General features: G+C 41.6%; 1 protein-coding gene across 5 annotated transcripts in view; it reads left to right on the top strand.

Moving 5' to 3' along the window:
• Window positions 1-8,785: 8,785 nt before the first annotated feature.
• Window positions 8,786-17,729, top strand: part of LOC100704453 (protein spire homolog 1) — a 36,635-nt gene continuing 27,691 nt past the window's right edge. The window contains exons 1-2 of one of the 5 annotated variants that reach the window (XM_019365108.2): window positions 8,786-9,440; window positions 13,394-13,422. In XM_019365108.2, the coding sequence (XP_019220653.1) occupies window positions 9,098-9,440; window positions 13,394-13,422 (372 nt within the window). In that variant the 5' untranslated portion in view covers window positions 8,786-9,097. The remainder of the gene's footprint in view (window positions 9,441-13,393; window positions 13,423-17,729) is intronic. The other 4 variants (XM_019365109.2, XM_019365110.2, XM_005472525.3 and 1 more) reach the window with 4 other exon arrangements.

Raw genomic sequence — 17,729 nt, 5'->3', positions numbered from 1 at the left:
AAACTCCAAAACACAGACTGAACAACGTGGTGTATGCTGTACAGTGCAGTGAGGAATGCCCAGACCTCTACATTGGAGAGACCAAACAGCCACTTCACAAGCGCATGGCACAACATAGAAGAGCCACCTCCACAGGACAAGACTCAGCAGTCCACCTGCATCTTAAGGATAAAGGTCACTCTTTCGAGGATGCCAATGTTCACATATTGGACAGAGAGGACAGATGGTTTGAAAGAGGAGTGAAAGAGGCCATCTATGTCCACTGTGAGCGACCATCTTTGAACAGAGGCGGTGGTTTACGACACCAACTGTCTGCCATCTATAATCCAGTTTTGAGTTCCCTCCCCAGACGCCTTAACGCCCACTCACATCCTGGGCCATCTGACCTCAGGAAATCACATGATAGGGTGGGGCCAGGTTTCACAATGAGCTCACCCGAAACCCTGGCTGATTAGGTCCCACACCCACTTTCACACCTTGGCGCATGTGATTAGAGGATCACCAGGGGGTCCTTTGTCCCTCCTTGGGGGGATACTCCCACTGGGTTTAAATCTGGGACTCTCGGCCATTTGACCTTAGAACTGAAGAAGCTTCTCGGATGAGAGGTGAAACGTCTTCAAGCAACTCAAAGAAGTCCAGACGCTTTTCTTTGCAAACTCCTTTGACTACGATGACCTGGATGACTGAGAACCTTCACAGACATCATTCTGTACATATGATAATTTTTCAATCCTACAACTGTTTATAACTTGCATAGTTCACATTTCTGTATAACTGTATATCTCAGATTTCTGTATAGTTTTTATTTCATATTTATATCCTGTTCATAGCCTGTACATAGCTTGTACTCACTACAGCCTGTACATACTTATAGTTATAGAATATTCATAACATACTTCACACCGTGTACATTATAACATACCATAATAGACCCATTTCTGTAATATACTTACACATCTATATTATTGCTAATATATATTGTAATATATCTATATCGCGGCTAAAGCACTTCTGGATGGATGCAAACTGCATTTCGTTGCCCTGTACCTGTGACATGTGCAATGACAATAAAGTTGAATTCTATTCTATTCTATTCTATTTGACTTTGTTCTCAATGTCAGAGTTTATTGTCAACCAGAACACACTGTCCCTTGCTCTCTTTTTTGTAGACTCCATGCCTAGATGTCCCTTGTGTAGTTTCTGTAGATAGGTTTTAATGTAGTGATGCCGGAACAATGGCTCTGTTGCCTTTCATAATGACATTGTTGTCAATGATTAGTTCATCGTGGTAGCTGAAGAATGGTTTGATTTCTATAGGTACACTACTCACCTGTTTTCTGCTGGATGTAACGAGCAAGTGTCTGTAGAGTGGCATGCTTCGAGGTGTGTTCGGCAAGCTCTTGTAGGCGTCTTGGTGAGATGAGCTGAAGTGACAGTACCTCAAAGTGGCGCCCCTCTTCCTTTGGAGGTTGCTCATCCGGCGTTGGTGTGCGAGAGAGTGTGTCTGCGATGTAAAGGTGTTTGCCTTTCTTCTACACAAGAGTCAAGTTGAACTTTTGTAATCGTAGCATCATGCGCTGTAGCCGTGCTGGAACTGTGTGGAAAGATTTGTTTTGGATCGTGACCAAAGGCTGGTGGTCAGTTTCAATCACCACTGGCTTTCCGTAGATGTATACATAAAACCTGTAACATGCAAACACTACAGCTAGTAACTCCTTCTCTATTTGAGGGTATCTTCTCTCTGTTGGAGTTAAAGTTCTTGATGCATGCGCCACAAGTTTGTCGTCCTAAAGGCATGCGGCTCCTAGACCATGCTGGGAAGCATCACATGTGAGAGTTACTGTTTTGTGCATGTCATAGTACTGTAGTACGTGGGCGTATTACAATGTGGCGTATTACCTTTGGTGAAGTGCGTGGGCTGGTGAGGCAAGCTTTAAGTTTGTTGAAAGCATCCTGCTGATGTTGAGTCCAGCTCCACACCACATCCTTGTGAAGCAACTGACGAAGTGGTGCTAACAGTTCACTTAAGTTCGGGATGAACTTGCCCAGGTAATTGATCATTCCCAGGAAACGTTGGAGAGACGTCTTGTCCTCTGGTGGTGGCACTGCATTGATCGCGGTGATTTTAGTTGGATTTCCTTTTAGTCCTTCATCAGTGAACATGTGTCCCACATAGCTCACTTCTTTAAGTCTGAACTTGCACTTTTTTGGATTCAGTCTGAGTTTTACTTGTCTGGTCCGCTCCAGGAATTCTTTCAAATTTTTGTCATGCTCTTTAATGTTCGTTTGGGGTTTATTTGTTTTCCTTTTGAACTTTCCATGTTTTATCGGTACAGTGTCCAGACTAGCAGATGTAATATGCTTTGGTGTAGAGAGGGCTTTGCTATGTTGATCTGTGAGCTTACGTATTTGGCATTTACGCACCGCCTTGGCAAGTGTGAGTTCCGTCTTTTTAAGCAGGGAATGTCTGATGCTGTCACTGGTTATACCACATACTAATCTGTCTCTGATTAGCTCGTCTTGTTGTGCACCAAAGCTGCAGGTTCTGGCCATGTTCTTTAATGTGCTCACATATGCTTCAATGGTTTCACCCGGTTTCTGTTGTCTTTTGTTAAAGTTATGCCTCTCCATTATGACATTCGTCTCTGGGTTGCAGATCTCCCTGAACTTTCTTTTTAGACATGCGGGGTCTTTCCTCAATTCCGCGGGGACTTCTACTATGCCTTCAGCTGATATGACTGGGGGCATACGTGAATGATCGCTCTCTTTCAATGGCCTCTGGTCCAGCCAAATTGAGGAGTATAAAGGCCTTACGGTGTGTTCACACCGAACGCGATAGGCGCAAGTGAAAACGCCCCAAACGCCCCTAATTTGACGCGTGCACATTCGCACCTCAACGCGTGTCCAAGAAAAATCCATCGCGCGTCAAAATATGCAATTTTGACGCGCGTGAACCGGAAATGTGGGAGGGATGTGGGAGGAAGTTGTGCCAGACAGTATCTTTGCTAGATGGCAGCTGTCGAGCTAGCGTTTGAAGAGAGAGTCTCCCTCCTCTATTTACTGTGGAGAGCAGAGCAGCGGCGTTAAGGACGTCCTCGCCGTACCTGGGTCCATCAGGTCCTCCAGAGGCGTGAGCAGTTTGGTGAGTTTCACCACTTGCTCGAGGAGCAGCGCCTGGATGACGGCCGATTTCAGCGATATCACCGTCTTTCACTCGCCCAGTTTCAGGACCTGCTGTCCCGCGTCGGTCCCAGAATCGCCCGCCTAGACACCAACTACAGGCGCTCAATCCCACCTGCAGAGCGCCTGTCCATCTGCCTGAGGTTAGTAAAAGTGTTTAATATGGTAGTCCTTTATTGATACCTGTGCTAATATATGCTAAACTATCGTTTATACACTGCTAACATGGCTGTGGTATGCTATCAGTGAATGCCGTCGGTGTTTACTGATAGCAAACTGTGGTATGGAGACGACTGTTTATAATATTTCTAGTGATACTCGACAGTTCTCATCAAGTCCCGATTTAATTCAATTTATGCTGTTATCAGTGTTAGCAATGATAGCATGGCTGTGGTGTCTATCAATGTATGCTCTCGGTGTTTGCTGATATTAAACTGTGGTATGAGGACCACTGTGGGTTAATCTTTGTAGTGATACTCACTCCTTTTTTCTTTTTTCTTTAGACCTGGTTTAATTCTGGTATAGTTGAATATTTGTATATAATCCCTGCAGCTGTCAGACTCTGTAACAGGGGTCAGCAGCCTTTCTTAAAACTGAGAGCTAGATAAAATTGTGAACAGTTTGGTTCATCTTTAGTTATATGGTTCTATCTAGCATATTCTATCTTGATAAGCTATGTCTTATCACAGGTTAATTTTTCAAAAATACTAACAATGATTTAAGCAAGGAAAGGGCTACATGTCAACATACAACTCTTTATTTCTATTAATGTCTTACTTCATTCCTACCTGATTGACATGTCTAGGAATTATGAGTGATTGGCTCACTAGTGGTAAAAGTTGCTACCAATCAAATTATGATATGGTAAAGTTAAAACAAAACACAACTGACTGTTTTATATTATATCTAATATATGTTATGTAATTATCCTTATAATTACAAAATGTTTTATGTAAGATTTATGTTTTGTAATTTAAATCTGACATCACAAAAGTATTTTGGAATTTGAATAATGTATTTTGTAACTGCAGTACACATAATACTAATTTTGAACAATTTTGTCCAGGTTCCTTGCCACCAGGGACTCCTTCAGGACCATCGCGTTCAGTTTCAGAGTCGGTGTGTCCACGGTGTGCCAGATCACCCCCCAGGTAGCGACGGCCATCTGGGACTGTCTAGTGGGCGACTTCATGGCTGTGCCTTCACCTGGAGACTGGCGGTCCATCACAGAGGGATTCCAGGAGCGCTGGAACTTCCCTCTCTGCTGTGAGCTCTGGATGGGAAGCACGTCCAGACAAAGGCACCCCATATATCACATAGGAGACACACACATTGATATACACTAAATATTTATTCCATTTCTTTTTTTGTGGTGCCCAAATTTATGCACCTGCTTGATTTATCACATTTAACACAAATATCACTGTGTGTGTCTCCTGTATGATATATTTAACTGACATTTTTTATTGTAACAACCAACGATTTATACAGGAAAATAATGGCTATTAACAAGGTTGCCCAAACTTTTGCATCCCACTGTATTAGTATATTCTGTCATTAGTATAATATGAAATAAATTCTACATGTGTCAAGTCGTGTGCCAACATTTGCTGTGTAGTAGAACTGAGACATGAGTCATTATAAAAATTTATTTGAAATAATATTAAAATTCTCAAACAGAAAAACATTAAACATAAATATATAAAATATAAGTATTTACAGAGAGACAGGAATAAAAAGGACCCAGCTGCTCTCCAGAGCAGGAACAAGGCTGAGGAGGAAATGCGCCATTGGAGACTGGCGTGGCCTCTTCAGGGACACCAGGATGGCCAGCTCCACCACCGATGGACCGTCCTGGGACCAGTCCCTCATCTGCCTCGGAGCTGTCCTCCTCTCTGGGCCTGTAAAACAGCACAAAACACAAAGAAATGAGAAGGCTGCTACTAGATTTTCATTTCAACATTGAAAAAACAAAAAACAAAACCAAAAAAAACCAGGATATAATCAGATTGGTTGTAGATATTTAGTAAAGGTGATCACAAGGGAATCCCACCGAGTAAAAAGCTATCAGTGCTTGCTGTACATCTGATGCTACAATTGCATACCTGTGGGTGCAGCAGCAGGAGCTCAGGGACTGGGGAGCAAGGAGAAGCAACAGGGGATGCTCTGCTGCAGAATCAGTTGGTTCTATCAAGACAATATTAAAGGTTAACAGGTTGAATACAATAATCATAGAGAAAGTATATACAGTGGTCCCTCATTTATTGCAGCAGGGGTTGTCAGAATAACTAGCCCCTCGCCACGCACTTTATACACTTTTTTCCCCACACACATGAACATTAGTCACAGTTCTCACAAGTTGATTCTCAAAGTGCAAACCTTTGTAGATTGCAAAACGTAAAAGTATTATGCCGTGTTTTGTCTTCATCTGCCTGCCACTTTCGTGCGCCTTTTTCCCTCGCGGTGCAGGTGTCTATTTCCGAATGAGGGTCATAGTTATGGGTGTTTTTGTGCTGTTTTATCTATTGGATGTGATGGTTATCAAAACAAAATATGATAAATTTGACAAGCGCAGGAGACACAGCACGGAGGAGATTTGTCAATCAGGCTGCAGAATGCAATGCTGTACTGTGCAAAAAAAAAAAAAAAAAAAAAAGGAAAAAGCGAGGCAGTGACGGATGAGCGAGACTGTGTGCTGTTTATTAATAAACAAAATATATTCCTATATGACAACATGCATAAAAGCAGAACGGTATTTGTACATCAGTGGGAAAATAGCGGTGGCTTGCTAGCTTTTGTGCGGCTTCCCCGGGTCAGTGAAAAATGTAAAAAGAGAAATTAATGAACTTACCAGGTTGCCCGATCTCTTCACATATCTTCCTCCAAGCTCGGTCCTTTATATTCCTGTCTCGGTACACAAAGCTGTTGGTGTCGTACAGCACCGGGTTGTTTGCTACGGTGTTGATTAGCCTTCCCTCCATTGAAGAATGAAGGGCTTTGGCTGGATCTGCCCCTTTGACCTAGGTCACAGCCACGTCACCAGGCTCCTGATTGGTTGTCGCGGCGCGATTTGACGCTGGAGTTCAGATTTTCCAACTCGAGCGGTAGAGGCGAAACACGCGTATGCACAAAATGCAACACAAAAATTCAGGCGCGTGGTTCTTTTAGCGAGTCAAACGCGCCCCACGCGCTACACTGACGCGCGTTTCAGGCGTTTTCGCGACGCAAATCTGCCTCTGAATTTTCGCTGGACGCGCAATCGCGTGTCATCGCGCTCTTTCCATTGACTTTACATGTAAACCTGACGCTCTGGCCCCCTCTATCGCGTTCGGTGTGAACACACCATTTTTGTCGCTGTGGGCAGCGGCGATAAAGATGTCATATTCGCGCTCCCTTACGCCAGTTTTCAGCGACGTTGCCGTCAAAGATGAGAGGATCTGGGCGCCGGAATCCGTCCGCCATGTTGTGCGGAGATTGCTTTTTTCGTCATCCTTACCGGCTCCCCTTTTCTTCTTGGACTGTGCAGGCTTTGTAATACATCCCACTTCTGACACCATGTAGGTTTGCCTATAATAATCAGTCCGCTGTAACTGCATGCCAGGCGTTTATTAGCAGCCAACATGAACATTCATACACTCGTAACAGGAAGCACACATAGCCGAGTCAGAACCACAGCGACACCTGCTGGAAACCTCCGTAACAGCAGCAACCGCAGGCAGTATGGACAAACATAACATTACTGTTATCTACAGTTTGTTTTTATTTCCTTTTATTTTGCGAGCTGGTTTTTAGATGTCACTTCGGCCAGCCAGAGAATCCCTGGCCGCTTCGCCCTTCTCCTCCCTGCGCGGCAAGAGCACCTCGCAAATGGAGGGAGCTCTTATTAGAAAACCGATCTGTGCCTTTCTAATCGATTGGTGCCTATGCAATCCCCAAAATGCGCTGGCTTGATGTCAGGGCAGCATGGGTGCAAGCAACTTTTTTTGCTAATGTCCACCACGATGCCACCCTGGGCAACGGCCCATATCAAAAACTGCCACTGCATGAAGTAGGCTATAGTGAAGGGGGCAGTAAACAGTCTAGCACAACCTAGAAGTGCGAGTGCCTGTTCGATTCTACTGAGAGGACTAATCAGACAAGTAAAAAACCTGAGATGATACACAACAGCTAAAAGTAGGGCCTTTTAGACAAATAACTATAAGATGGTAATCATAGACTGCTAATCCAACTAAAATAAGACCAGTGGATACACTTCAAGAGGGAAACAAAGACTTATGTTTGAATGAATGTGTTGAATCTTTCCAGTCAATTGCTTCGCCAAAAGGCAGATCACATGAAGCACAGTTCAACAGCACAGTACTGACACCTGCTGCTCATTCGATTTACAGCAGCCCTGCTCTGATAATACATGTGGGCTCCAGTGGATATGTAGATGTATCACTTGTAGAATACCCATATGTGTATGTTTAATATAAAAACACACAGAGACACACACACACACACACACATCTAACCATCCTCTCTGAGAATGATTTATGTTATTAGTAGGTGATAGCATGTCAAAATGTTCCTTGACTGCTGACATTTTCCACCTTTTTGGTTACAAGTGGAAATAACAGAAACTAAGCCATGATAGATGCACTGAAAGGATAAAGAGAAGCACCGTTAAAGGACTGAGTGGGCTTATATACACACACACACTGAGGAAGGATGGGAATTAGACACTGGTGCACACAATTCAATTAGCAGGTGACAAAGTAAAACTAGATACCAAACACAGGAGACAACTAACTAGCAAACTAAAACAGAAAATGAATGGCAATAATTAAACAGGGAACTTGGATTAAAAAAAATTAAACATAACATGAGGAAATGGCATTGAAAGAAACAACAAACCCTTAAAAGTGGGAAAATACAGGGGAGAAAGGATATCCCAAAACTCGTGGAATTAGCTACAAACAGAAACTAGACTGCAAAAAGGGGCAGAATTTAAAAGAAAACCCGAGTATATAAACATGGTGAACCAAACAGGGAATATCAACTACAAAACACCATAAACACCATAAACACCAAACAATCAGCAACAATTCAAAACTTGGACATAAAACCTAGTGCCCATGACAGACTCACTCTACTTCCACCTTTATTTCTGCATTCAGTTTTCCCCTTTTACACTGTTATGTGTATAAATGGTGTTTAAAAGCACTGCTATTTATACACTGTTAGATGTATACATAGCTGGTCGAAAATGGCAGATATGCGTTCAAGCGTTCTGTTCAGGCCAAGCAGAAGAAAGTTACTGGGAGTCTACTCCAAAAAGGATATTAAGAAAGAAGAAGAAGCAGTAAACGAGCAGAGTAGGTCCATTTTATGTTTACATCAGTCACAGAGACCAACTTCAGAAAGGACTATTAGACCTCAGATTCTACAGGGACACGTGAACACATGTGAACAGGTAATAACAGAGAGCAGACATTAGTTTATATTGCAGACCTTTTGCGATTACTCAAATTACCAAACAACTCCACGGCTCTTTGCTTTGCCTCACTGACTTGATGCCAGTGCACACTCAGGACTTTGAGAGAAAAAGAAAGCGAGAGAGAGAGAGAGAGAGATCATGTGACAAATGACTGAGCCTAGCTTGCTGAATTGCGATGTGAGACAAACCCACACACACCGAGCGGGGCTTAATCGCATAAACACACCGTATCTTATGACTGCTGGTAGCAAAGCCTGAACATCAGGCGGGCGGGGAAAGATCCAGATCCAGTTCTGTGCTGTTTGACTGGCTGCTGCTGCTGCTGCTGCTGTTACCTGGGGAGGCAAGAGAGAAGCATCGATGCCTCCGGGTCAGTACTCGCTCATGAGCCTGGACCTATTCTCGTCATCGGGCCTCCTGCACTGAGATAATGAAAGGATGGATGGACGACGATGCGGCGGGGACAACGGGCTGAAGGATGCTGCTGCTGCAGCAACTCGCCGGGATGAGGAGCAGCATCACAACACGATGAACTCGCCGGAAGAAGCGGGAGCGGAGGATCTGTCTCTGGAGGAGATACTGAGGCTTTATAACCAGCCCATCAACGAGGAACAGGCATGGGCGGTGTGCTACCAGTGCTGCAGAACGCTGGCGAAGGAGCACCGGGGCGCTGCCGCCACCGGAGCATCATCAGCGGCTACACCGAGGAGGATATCCGGACCGGGGGGTGTTAGGATACAGAAGGACGGGTCTGTGAGGGTGGACCACCAGGGCTGTGAAGGTAAAATATTATATAAGTGTGATTTTGCAGAGCTACTCAGATCTAGGCCAAACCATCACTGGTCTTTTAAATAATATACGTGTGTTTTTCTCTGTATAATGTATACATTAGACCTAAAAGAAAGGGCCCCAGTCAGACTATTATAGTGGTGCATGCAATAATATCCTGTAAATAGCTCCGCACATGTTTTTGAGCTCACACGTGAAAGATTTATGTGTGTGTGTGTGTGTGTGTGTGTGTGTGTTTTTCCTGACCAGGTGCTCAGTTTGCATGTCAGGATTAGTCCATAATCTGCATCATGCAGCACCAAAACAACCAGTAGTTAAGGCTCCATGACCTGATCTCAGCTACACAAAGAAATACCATTACAAACCCCCGCCGCTCTCTCCCTCACATGGCTTCATGCGTCTCCGCTGATTTTCCCTGTTTCCTCCTCAGCAAACACACGTGTGTGGGCATCATGTGGTTTCATCTCTTTTATTTATTTTTTTTTTATGAAGAGCCCGTCAGCCTGTTTTGTCACCTCGTATCAGATCAGGCTGTTCATTCCGCTTCATCTGATTAAAGCATGTGATTACGAGCCGAAATGCGGGCACTGATCAGATCAAGGCGTGGACTGTTGTCCTGCTTGTGCCTGAACAGAACAGGGACAATTAGTGATGCATCACCCTTGTTTTTTTTCATTTAGGTCTTGGTTATATTTAGCTGTTACTTCTACCTGTGGGAGCCTCATTCATTGGCTACAATTAATGAGAGGCAATAAAACAAAAAGAGCTAGTTAGAGTTATAGCAGTGTTTTTAGTGCCATGGTGGAAATATAACAGAGTCAGAGAGAGAGTAGTAGCAGTGTGCCAATTGAAGAACCGCTGTAATATTCTCAAGCTACCCCTACGGGCCTTTAAAGTGTGTCTATAGTGTTGTAATCCTGATGTTATTGTACTTTATGGTAGGTCATGTGTCACATGGGGCAGAATTAGTGTTTGTGGATATTTTTCTAGCATGGTCAAGCTTTTAAATTGAGGGATAAGCCTGGAATCCAACCAAAACAAAGCAGATGACACTGCATGCTATGTGATATTTGTGTTGCCTTCTTCTGTGGGTGTGTCTGTGACCATTTGCTTAAACTAAACACCTGATGTTGTTAGACTAAGAGCTGCCGTGTTCATGTTCGTCTATATTTACATTATGCCCAAAGAGTGGAGAGCAGACTGACTTAATGCCTATCCATCTCTGTCTTTGTAATTGACTACCTGAGGGCCTGAGGGAAGTGCTCTTAACTCAGCTCCGACGTACACACACTGTTACACAACCCTGCTGAGTCAGTGTTATGGCCTTTGATTCAATACATTTCACATCCTGCTTTGTCTTTGAGCAAATCTGAAAGGCTCAGCTGTGATGTTCATGCTGGTTTTGGCCTGTATGTCTATATGGTTATAGAATGAATGGGTTATTTTTAGGAACATGGATGCAACCACTGGAGAGGGGAGTCATCCCAGCCTTTATTCCTCTGTTACCTGTGTACTGTGATATCGTGCTGCAAATAGCTTCTGCATTTCAGTATGTTTTTTGCATTTGTTTGTTCTTGTACTATTTTTTAAGTTTGTTAGAGAAAAGTAGAGGTTTTTTGTTTTGTTTTTTAAATATACCCCCATGGTTCTTCAGATGATCCTCAGACTGCTTTATTGGCTCCACCTACATACATAACACACCAAATGCTTTCATATGAACGGATTTTGAACTTATCAAGTGCAATCACATAAATATTATTATGTAACAGTTGTTAAATGGTTTTAAATGGTTAATGTAGGCTATACAGTATTCAGCATTTGTACTTCTACTGTTTGGAGTCATATTTGGGACTTTCATTCAGTTATCCATTACATTCTGTAATTTTGGGAACGTGTTTGCATGTTTATTGATTAATAGAGCTAAACTGTTGGACTAAGTGCTGTGCTTTTCATAACAGGCTCTGTCTTCCTAATGCACAAGCTTAATAATCAGTTATTAATATAAATGATGAGATAAATGTGTGGTAAAGGTTTTAAAGGTTAAGGACTTCTGAAGCTATCATCTGCTAACATGGCTTCAAGTTAAATCCTAACACAGTTTGTTTTAGACTCTGTTGTCGTTTAAACCCACATCATGTCTGCTGTGTAATACAGCATTTAACCAGGCGACCTGACACTTTTTATTACATCTCAATGACTGTAAATGTGTTTGCTCATCCCTGTTAGAAATAGATGGAATTTCATGCCAGTACTCTCCTTGACTGACTCATCTTGAAGGTACATTTGATTGTCTGCTCATTTTAGATGCAGTTAACACATCTTCACCTCAGCAGCACGGCATTTAAATCTACTGATGCGAGTTAAAGTTGTGGGCTGATGTCAGTGGTGCCATGATGTTGCATTCCTGCGTATTACAATACAAAACAGGGGTTTGTTTAGAGGGTCATCTGTTTGCAGGCTGTTTACTCATGATGTAAAAGCTCTGCTGATGTAGCCTGGAGAAATGCTTCTTCCTTTTGAAGGGAGCGCATTCATGCGACGCGGGTTCTCGACTGGAGAATTTTGTCATCACCGGTCATGATACTCAAACTGATAAATAAGTTACAGCTTAGAGATTTTGTTTAAACTGATCCAGCTTCCATAATGATGGCAAGAACAAAGAGGGCTTTCGCCGAAATCAGTTTATTGAGAAAGCAAATTTGTTATCACTGATAAATAGGAGGTGCTTGACCACAGAGGAACTGCATATAAGTCCCAAGTGGTACATATTAAAAAATCCTGTGATGATACTTTAATCTACTGTAAAATGTGATTTCTGAAACAATAACACTGGTGAGTTACTATATTATGCCCAAAATCTATACAACAAATATGAGTAAGACAGCTTAATTAATATTATTGTGAAGCAGACTAACATCTCATCTCACCTGACGCATGATAATAAGCAGGTTACCGAGTGGACAGTTTGCCAGTCCATCACAGGGATGGAGAAAACTGTAATGCACATATCTAATTAGCCGATCTCTGGTCAGCAACCTAAAGTATTTAAACATGTAGATATGGTCAAGACAGCCTGCTGAAGTTCAAACTAAGCATCAGAATGTGGAAGATTGATAGTGACATGATTGTTGATGGCAGATGGGCTGGTCTGAGTATTTCAGAAAACCGCTGATCTACAAGAACTGTCCCCCGCAACCATCTTTGGTGTTTACAGCAAATTGTCTGAAAAAGAGAAATATCCATTGAGCAGCAGTTCTCTGGGTGACAATACCTTGTTGATGGTGCAATTTTTGCACACCTGGTTGAGCAGGTGACCATACACCGGAAGGCCAGCACCCTGGGATCAGTCCTGACCCTGTACCCTATGTGATGTGTCTTTCCTCCCATTTTCCTGTCTGAAAATCTTCACTGTCCAATCAAATAAAGGTAAAATTGTTTTTAAAACAGGAAGTGAAATTAAGGTAAATGAGTTTGATTTCTGTGGGGAAAATAAACAAAAAGGAGGTTGCTGATGATACTGCACTGAATTTAGCTCTAAATCACTTTTTGTAAATGGACTGGTTATTATATATCGCTTTTCTGCTCGAGCACTTTAGACAACATGTCTCATTCACCCATGCAAATAAGCACTTTGTTTTAAGGTCTTTCAATCTCACATTCACATGTCTCATTTGATGAACACACTTTGAGAAGCACTGAATGAAGCACTGTGAGATAAGAGCGCTAACAACTACACCACTGTACCAGTAATTTTCTGTTCTCTCAGTTTTCGTAGTTGGTTGGAAGCCCTGTCAGTGCTGCTTTATTCCTACAAAAGGAACTTTTGTAGCTGAACCGGGATTTGTTGCTGAATAATATGCTGCCTTTCATTCATGCATCAAAGTTTGAGTAGCTCATACTTCTTTGCTGCTAATGATAACAGTGCTTTCTTTTTTTAATCTGCAGGTAAATACAGCCCCTGCACAATAACAGAGGTGAGTAGCTGCACTCTTATACTGCTGTAGTTATTTTTATTTCATCATCACACACTTGCACATGCTTTGTATGTGGATGTATTTACTTGTTTATAGAGTAGCGGGTGGGTTAGAGCGGTAATAAGAGCAAATGAATAGAATTTGGTATCTATTTTTTTATTTGGTATTTATATATGTTGTGGAATGCACTTGCTAAGAGGAAACAACTGAAGAAAAATTGTAATTTCAAATGTGTTTTAAATGAGCATACTCACACAAAGTGATTACTTTGGGTGGAGTTAGTTTGTGAACATTGTTTGCAATTGATTAATTCAAAGACTTGAGCAAATGCAGACTTTCTGGAACAGAACCAATCATTCAATTAGCGAGATACTTATGAAGTGAAATATGTGGCTGTATGTAGAAATAATGGCTTCTTGTCCACAATAATGACATGATTATCTTTTTAAATATTTACTCTTTGTGATTGGTTTCATCGCCTACTTACAGTAAGCGAGTGCTCCAGTCACAACAACAGAGATATGATTCAGATTACGGTGCGGACACCCTCCAGGATTAGTTCAAGTGTCAGATAGTGCTATGGTTGAAACTGTCGTAAGCCCTGGGTGTGTGTTAATCCTGATGTTTGCAGTGCCACTGCTCTGGCTCCCCTGCCTCTAAAACTAATACCTTTAACAAATGAAACAAGTTCAAAATGTGCTTTCATTTTCTCAGTAAGGAATTGGTTTCACTTTAGGCTTTACAAAGAACTGAACAGTCCAACAAAACAAATACCAGACTGTCTCCAGTCTGAGGTATTTACACATTTTTTTTGCATGTTCGGCAGCGAAATTGTGGTTAGTGTCCTGATGTCATGACAACCATATAAAGGAGAAAACTTCTGTGTTTCATTTGCATTTAGTATCTGTGCTTCTAGGTTTGTGACTGCAGAATTGTTAAGAGTGGTCAAATCATCTTGTTCATTGTTAAAAAATATATATAAACTTGTGAGGCCCAGTAATGCCATAACCCTGAAGGACTACTAAAGACTGAAGTGTATAAGTAGAAGAGCAGAAACAGCCCATTAGAGCACAGTTAGCCTGGGGAGAAAAATCTGATCATTATTGGTCTACCTTAGGGTGCAAACCACAGGTAACACTCAAAAAATAGTAGCCAGGTGGTGAAAACATAAACTAGGGTGTTGATCTTGGCCAGTGATGTCCTCTCCAAGTGTCCTTGTAGCTGATGATGAGACCTCAGCTCGAGGTATCAGGATGAATTCTTAATCGTATAGATCTTGACTTTCTGTTCTTACTTTCTGTCAGTTGATGAAAAGACGTGCTGGACATGACATCACAGTACAGATGGATAATGAACCTTGATCGCTGGTATATAAGAGGCAAAGTTATGAGTTATGAACCAAGCAAACAGTTATCATCAGCTCTGATGTGGAGGAAAAACTGAACATTCCTCTAAATTAACCTTCAAGCAAAAGCAAACTGTAGTATTTCTTTAAATTTTAAAGTAAACTTTGTAGTATTTCTGGAAGGGATTACTCGACAAAATAAATAAATCTGGGTTTATTACAATGACATAAAGCATCAAAAGATGAAATAGCTTGTGACTTTTAGTCCCTATAAGTAACCTCACTGCTGCCTCACAAACTCCTGTAATTTTCCAAACTCTGGAGTCTGTGTACAGTTTTTGTTCTAAATCTGCAGTCATTAATCCAAAGCCAGGGGTTATTTTCTCAGGAACTGAAAATCTCCTGTAGATCGACAGGACATTTTACAGAACTGTTTTCACAGGCTGAGCAAGACTTACCGTGATGAGTCATCCATGTAAACTGACCCTTTGAAACACAGAGCGGCTGTAGCAGTTATTCTGTTTTGGTTACTTTTACGGTTCATGCCAACAGCAGTTTGACTGTAAAATATGCACACATGATAAATAGCTACAAACAAATGCATGTATATATATCATTCCCACTCCACTTTATGTACATGTAAAAAAAAATATCTCTGTGACATGTCTTCTAGTGTATCATACTATGTGAAGTAGCATTTGTACACAGTAAAAATTACCATTATATAGTATTTTATTGATTCTGCATTTTTAGCACTTTGGGGATTTTTATTACTTTATTTTTCTTACTTAATTTTCTATTTTATTATTTTCTAATATATCACTAATTCTCTTTTCCTTTCTGACCCTTCTGCTGCTGTAATAAATTGAATATGGGATTAATAAAGTCTATATCTACTGTATGTCTGTCTATTCTACAGACCCATTTCCTCTTTCAGAGTTCCCAGCTGGCTACTCTGATTGACTAGTTAAAATGTCACCCAGCAAGGCCTCCTCCTTTGATGAGCACTCTGGGAGAAGGTTCACCCTTAATTAAATGTCTTTGTAAAACTGACAGTGTGCACTCTCACTGCACTATTATCAGCTGCTCTTAATGATCGTGATAATAGCTTATGGAAATGTCTTACAGTACGGAGGGGTTGGCGTCTCTGCTATTTATTTTTAGGAACTGTTTTGTCACTTTAGTTACCCACTTTTTCTTCCCACTTTATTAGAGATAGCGCCCAGTAGTTTTCAAGGCGTTGAGGACTTGGATTGTCGCGTAATAGAGCTGCAATAACAGATGGACTGTCAGCAAATAACCCGAGCACATACACATGCAGTCCGCTGTAGAAGCAGTGAATGGGAAACTGTATAGACAAATCCCCGCTAAGCAGCTTTGCACCACAAATGAGTTCTCACAATGCAGTGTGTGGCAGAATGGATCAGAAAGCTACTGGCAAGTTGGTGGAGCTGCTTGATGCTTGACAGGACTGAAGGCGTTCTGCTATAGCATGCAGTGTGGAATTAGCCCAGAGCTAGCTGAACAAGAGCATATGTGTGATGGGCATTATCTGCACATGGCTTCAAACAGCAGGAACTCTTGCAAATGATCTGGCTGTGAATGTCAGAAGATTTTCTTCTCTTCATAGCCAGTGAGCTGGATTCACCGACACAGCATAATTCAGCCTAACGCTGTTTGCCTGGTAATCAGAATAGATGAGTTCACTGAAAATGGATCATTTTTTGTTTTGAAGTTGCAGATATTTTGACATAAATATGATAATTATGTGCGCCAGCTTTAGCAAAAAGGCTGTTGTTGACCCCTCAGTAGAGCATCCTGGTCCTGTGACTCTGTGTAACCTCAGGCATTTGTGGATTATGCTTCATCACATTCCCCTCTGCCAAAGTTTAACCGTGCATACCTTGTGCTCTTTCAAGTCCTGAGCTTTAACGCCATGAAAGGGATTAGAGTTTAACATCACATTCAGTGTTTAATGTAAACAGAAATTTCAGTCAGATGTTATGTGTCTTTTCTCTGCGAGTTTAATGTTCATTTGCATTTACTCTCCCATTAAGGCTTGTGCTGCCATGAAAGAAGACAAACAGACAGTATAAAAGTAGAGGCAAACTACTAAGGGGGAAAGAATGTTGTGTGGTTCAAAGGTTTTCTCTGTTCTATATGTGAACTCAGTGGGTTCCACATCTCCAAGAAAACCAAGGTAATTGTTCCCAGTCATATGATAGTCAGAGCTCAGAGCAGCCTGGCCAGGAATCTGGAAAATGTATGCCTAAGGGGAAATAGCCTATGCTTCGGACATATGACGTATTGTCATCTGCACTATTTCTTATTTACTCAACTTTTTTGTAATCATGTGAATTTCACTGAATTCACTTGTTTTAACTTGTTGCGTCACGTTACTTTTGTGTTTAAATGACCTGAAACGAATTGTTAGACTTCAGTTCCACATGCCAACACAAATCCCTATCCTAATGAGAACACATATATGATCTTTTGCTTTTAATTTTCTGTAATACATACATAAAGGTGAAAACAAGCCCAAGGAGACTCGCCACTGCTCACCACTGCTTTTGTTACCTGCTGAATTTCAGTGATGGCTGCTGCTGAAGTGTCTTACTCAGCTTAATAACATCATTCTGGGTGCTAGCTAGCTTTTTTAAAATCTATTTGCTAAGAGTGCAAATAACTGAAGAATAAATGTAGTACAGTAAAATGTTACATTAGTTTGTTACTGAAAAATGTAAGGCGACCCAACACCGGTCTTGTAAGAGCCACAAGTGGTCTGAAAAGAAATAGAGGGATGTGACATCACTCAGTGAACCACTTATATTAAAACTGAAATACTCAATGACTATTGAAAAGGTTGCCATGGTCGGGCATGTTGATTTTCCTCGTACAGTGAAGTATTATGATTTGGTGTACCTCTGACCTTTTAAAATTAATATTAATAAAATAGATTAGT

The sequence above is a fragment of the Oreochromis niloticus genome, linkage group LG11, assembly GCF_001858045.2.
Source record: "Oreochromis niloticus isolate F11D_XX linkage group LG11, O_niloticus_UMD_NMBU, whole genome shotgun sequence".
Lineage (NCBI taxonomy): Eukaryota > Metazoa > Chordata > Actinopteri > Cichliformes > Cichlidae > Oreochromis > Oreochromis niloticus.
The sequence above is the reverse complement of the archived record's forward strand: the minus strand, read 5'-3'. Positions and strand labels throughout refer to the sequence as shown.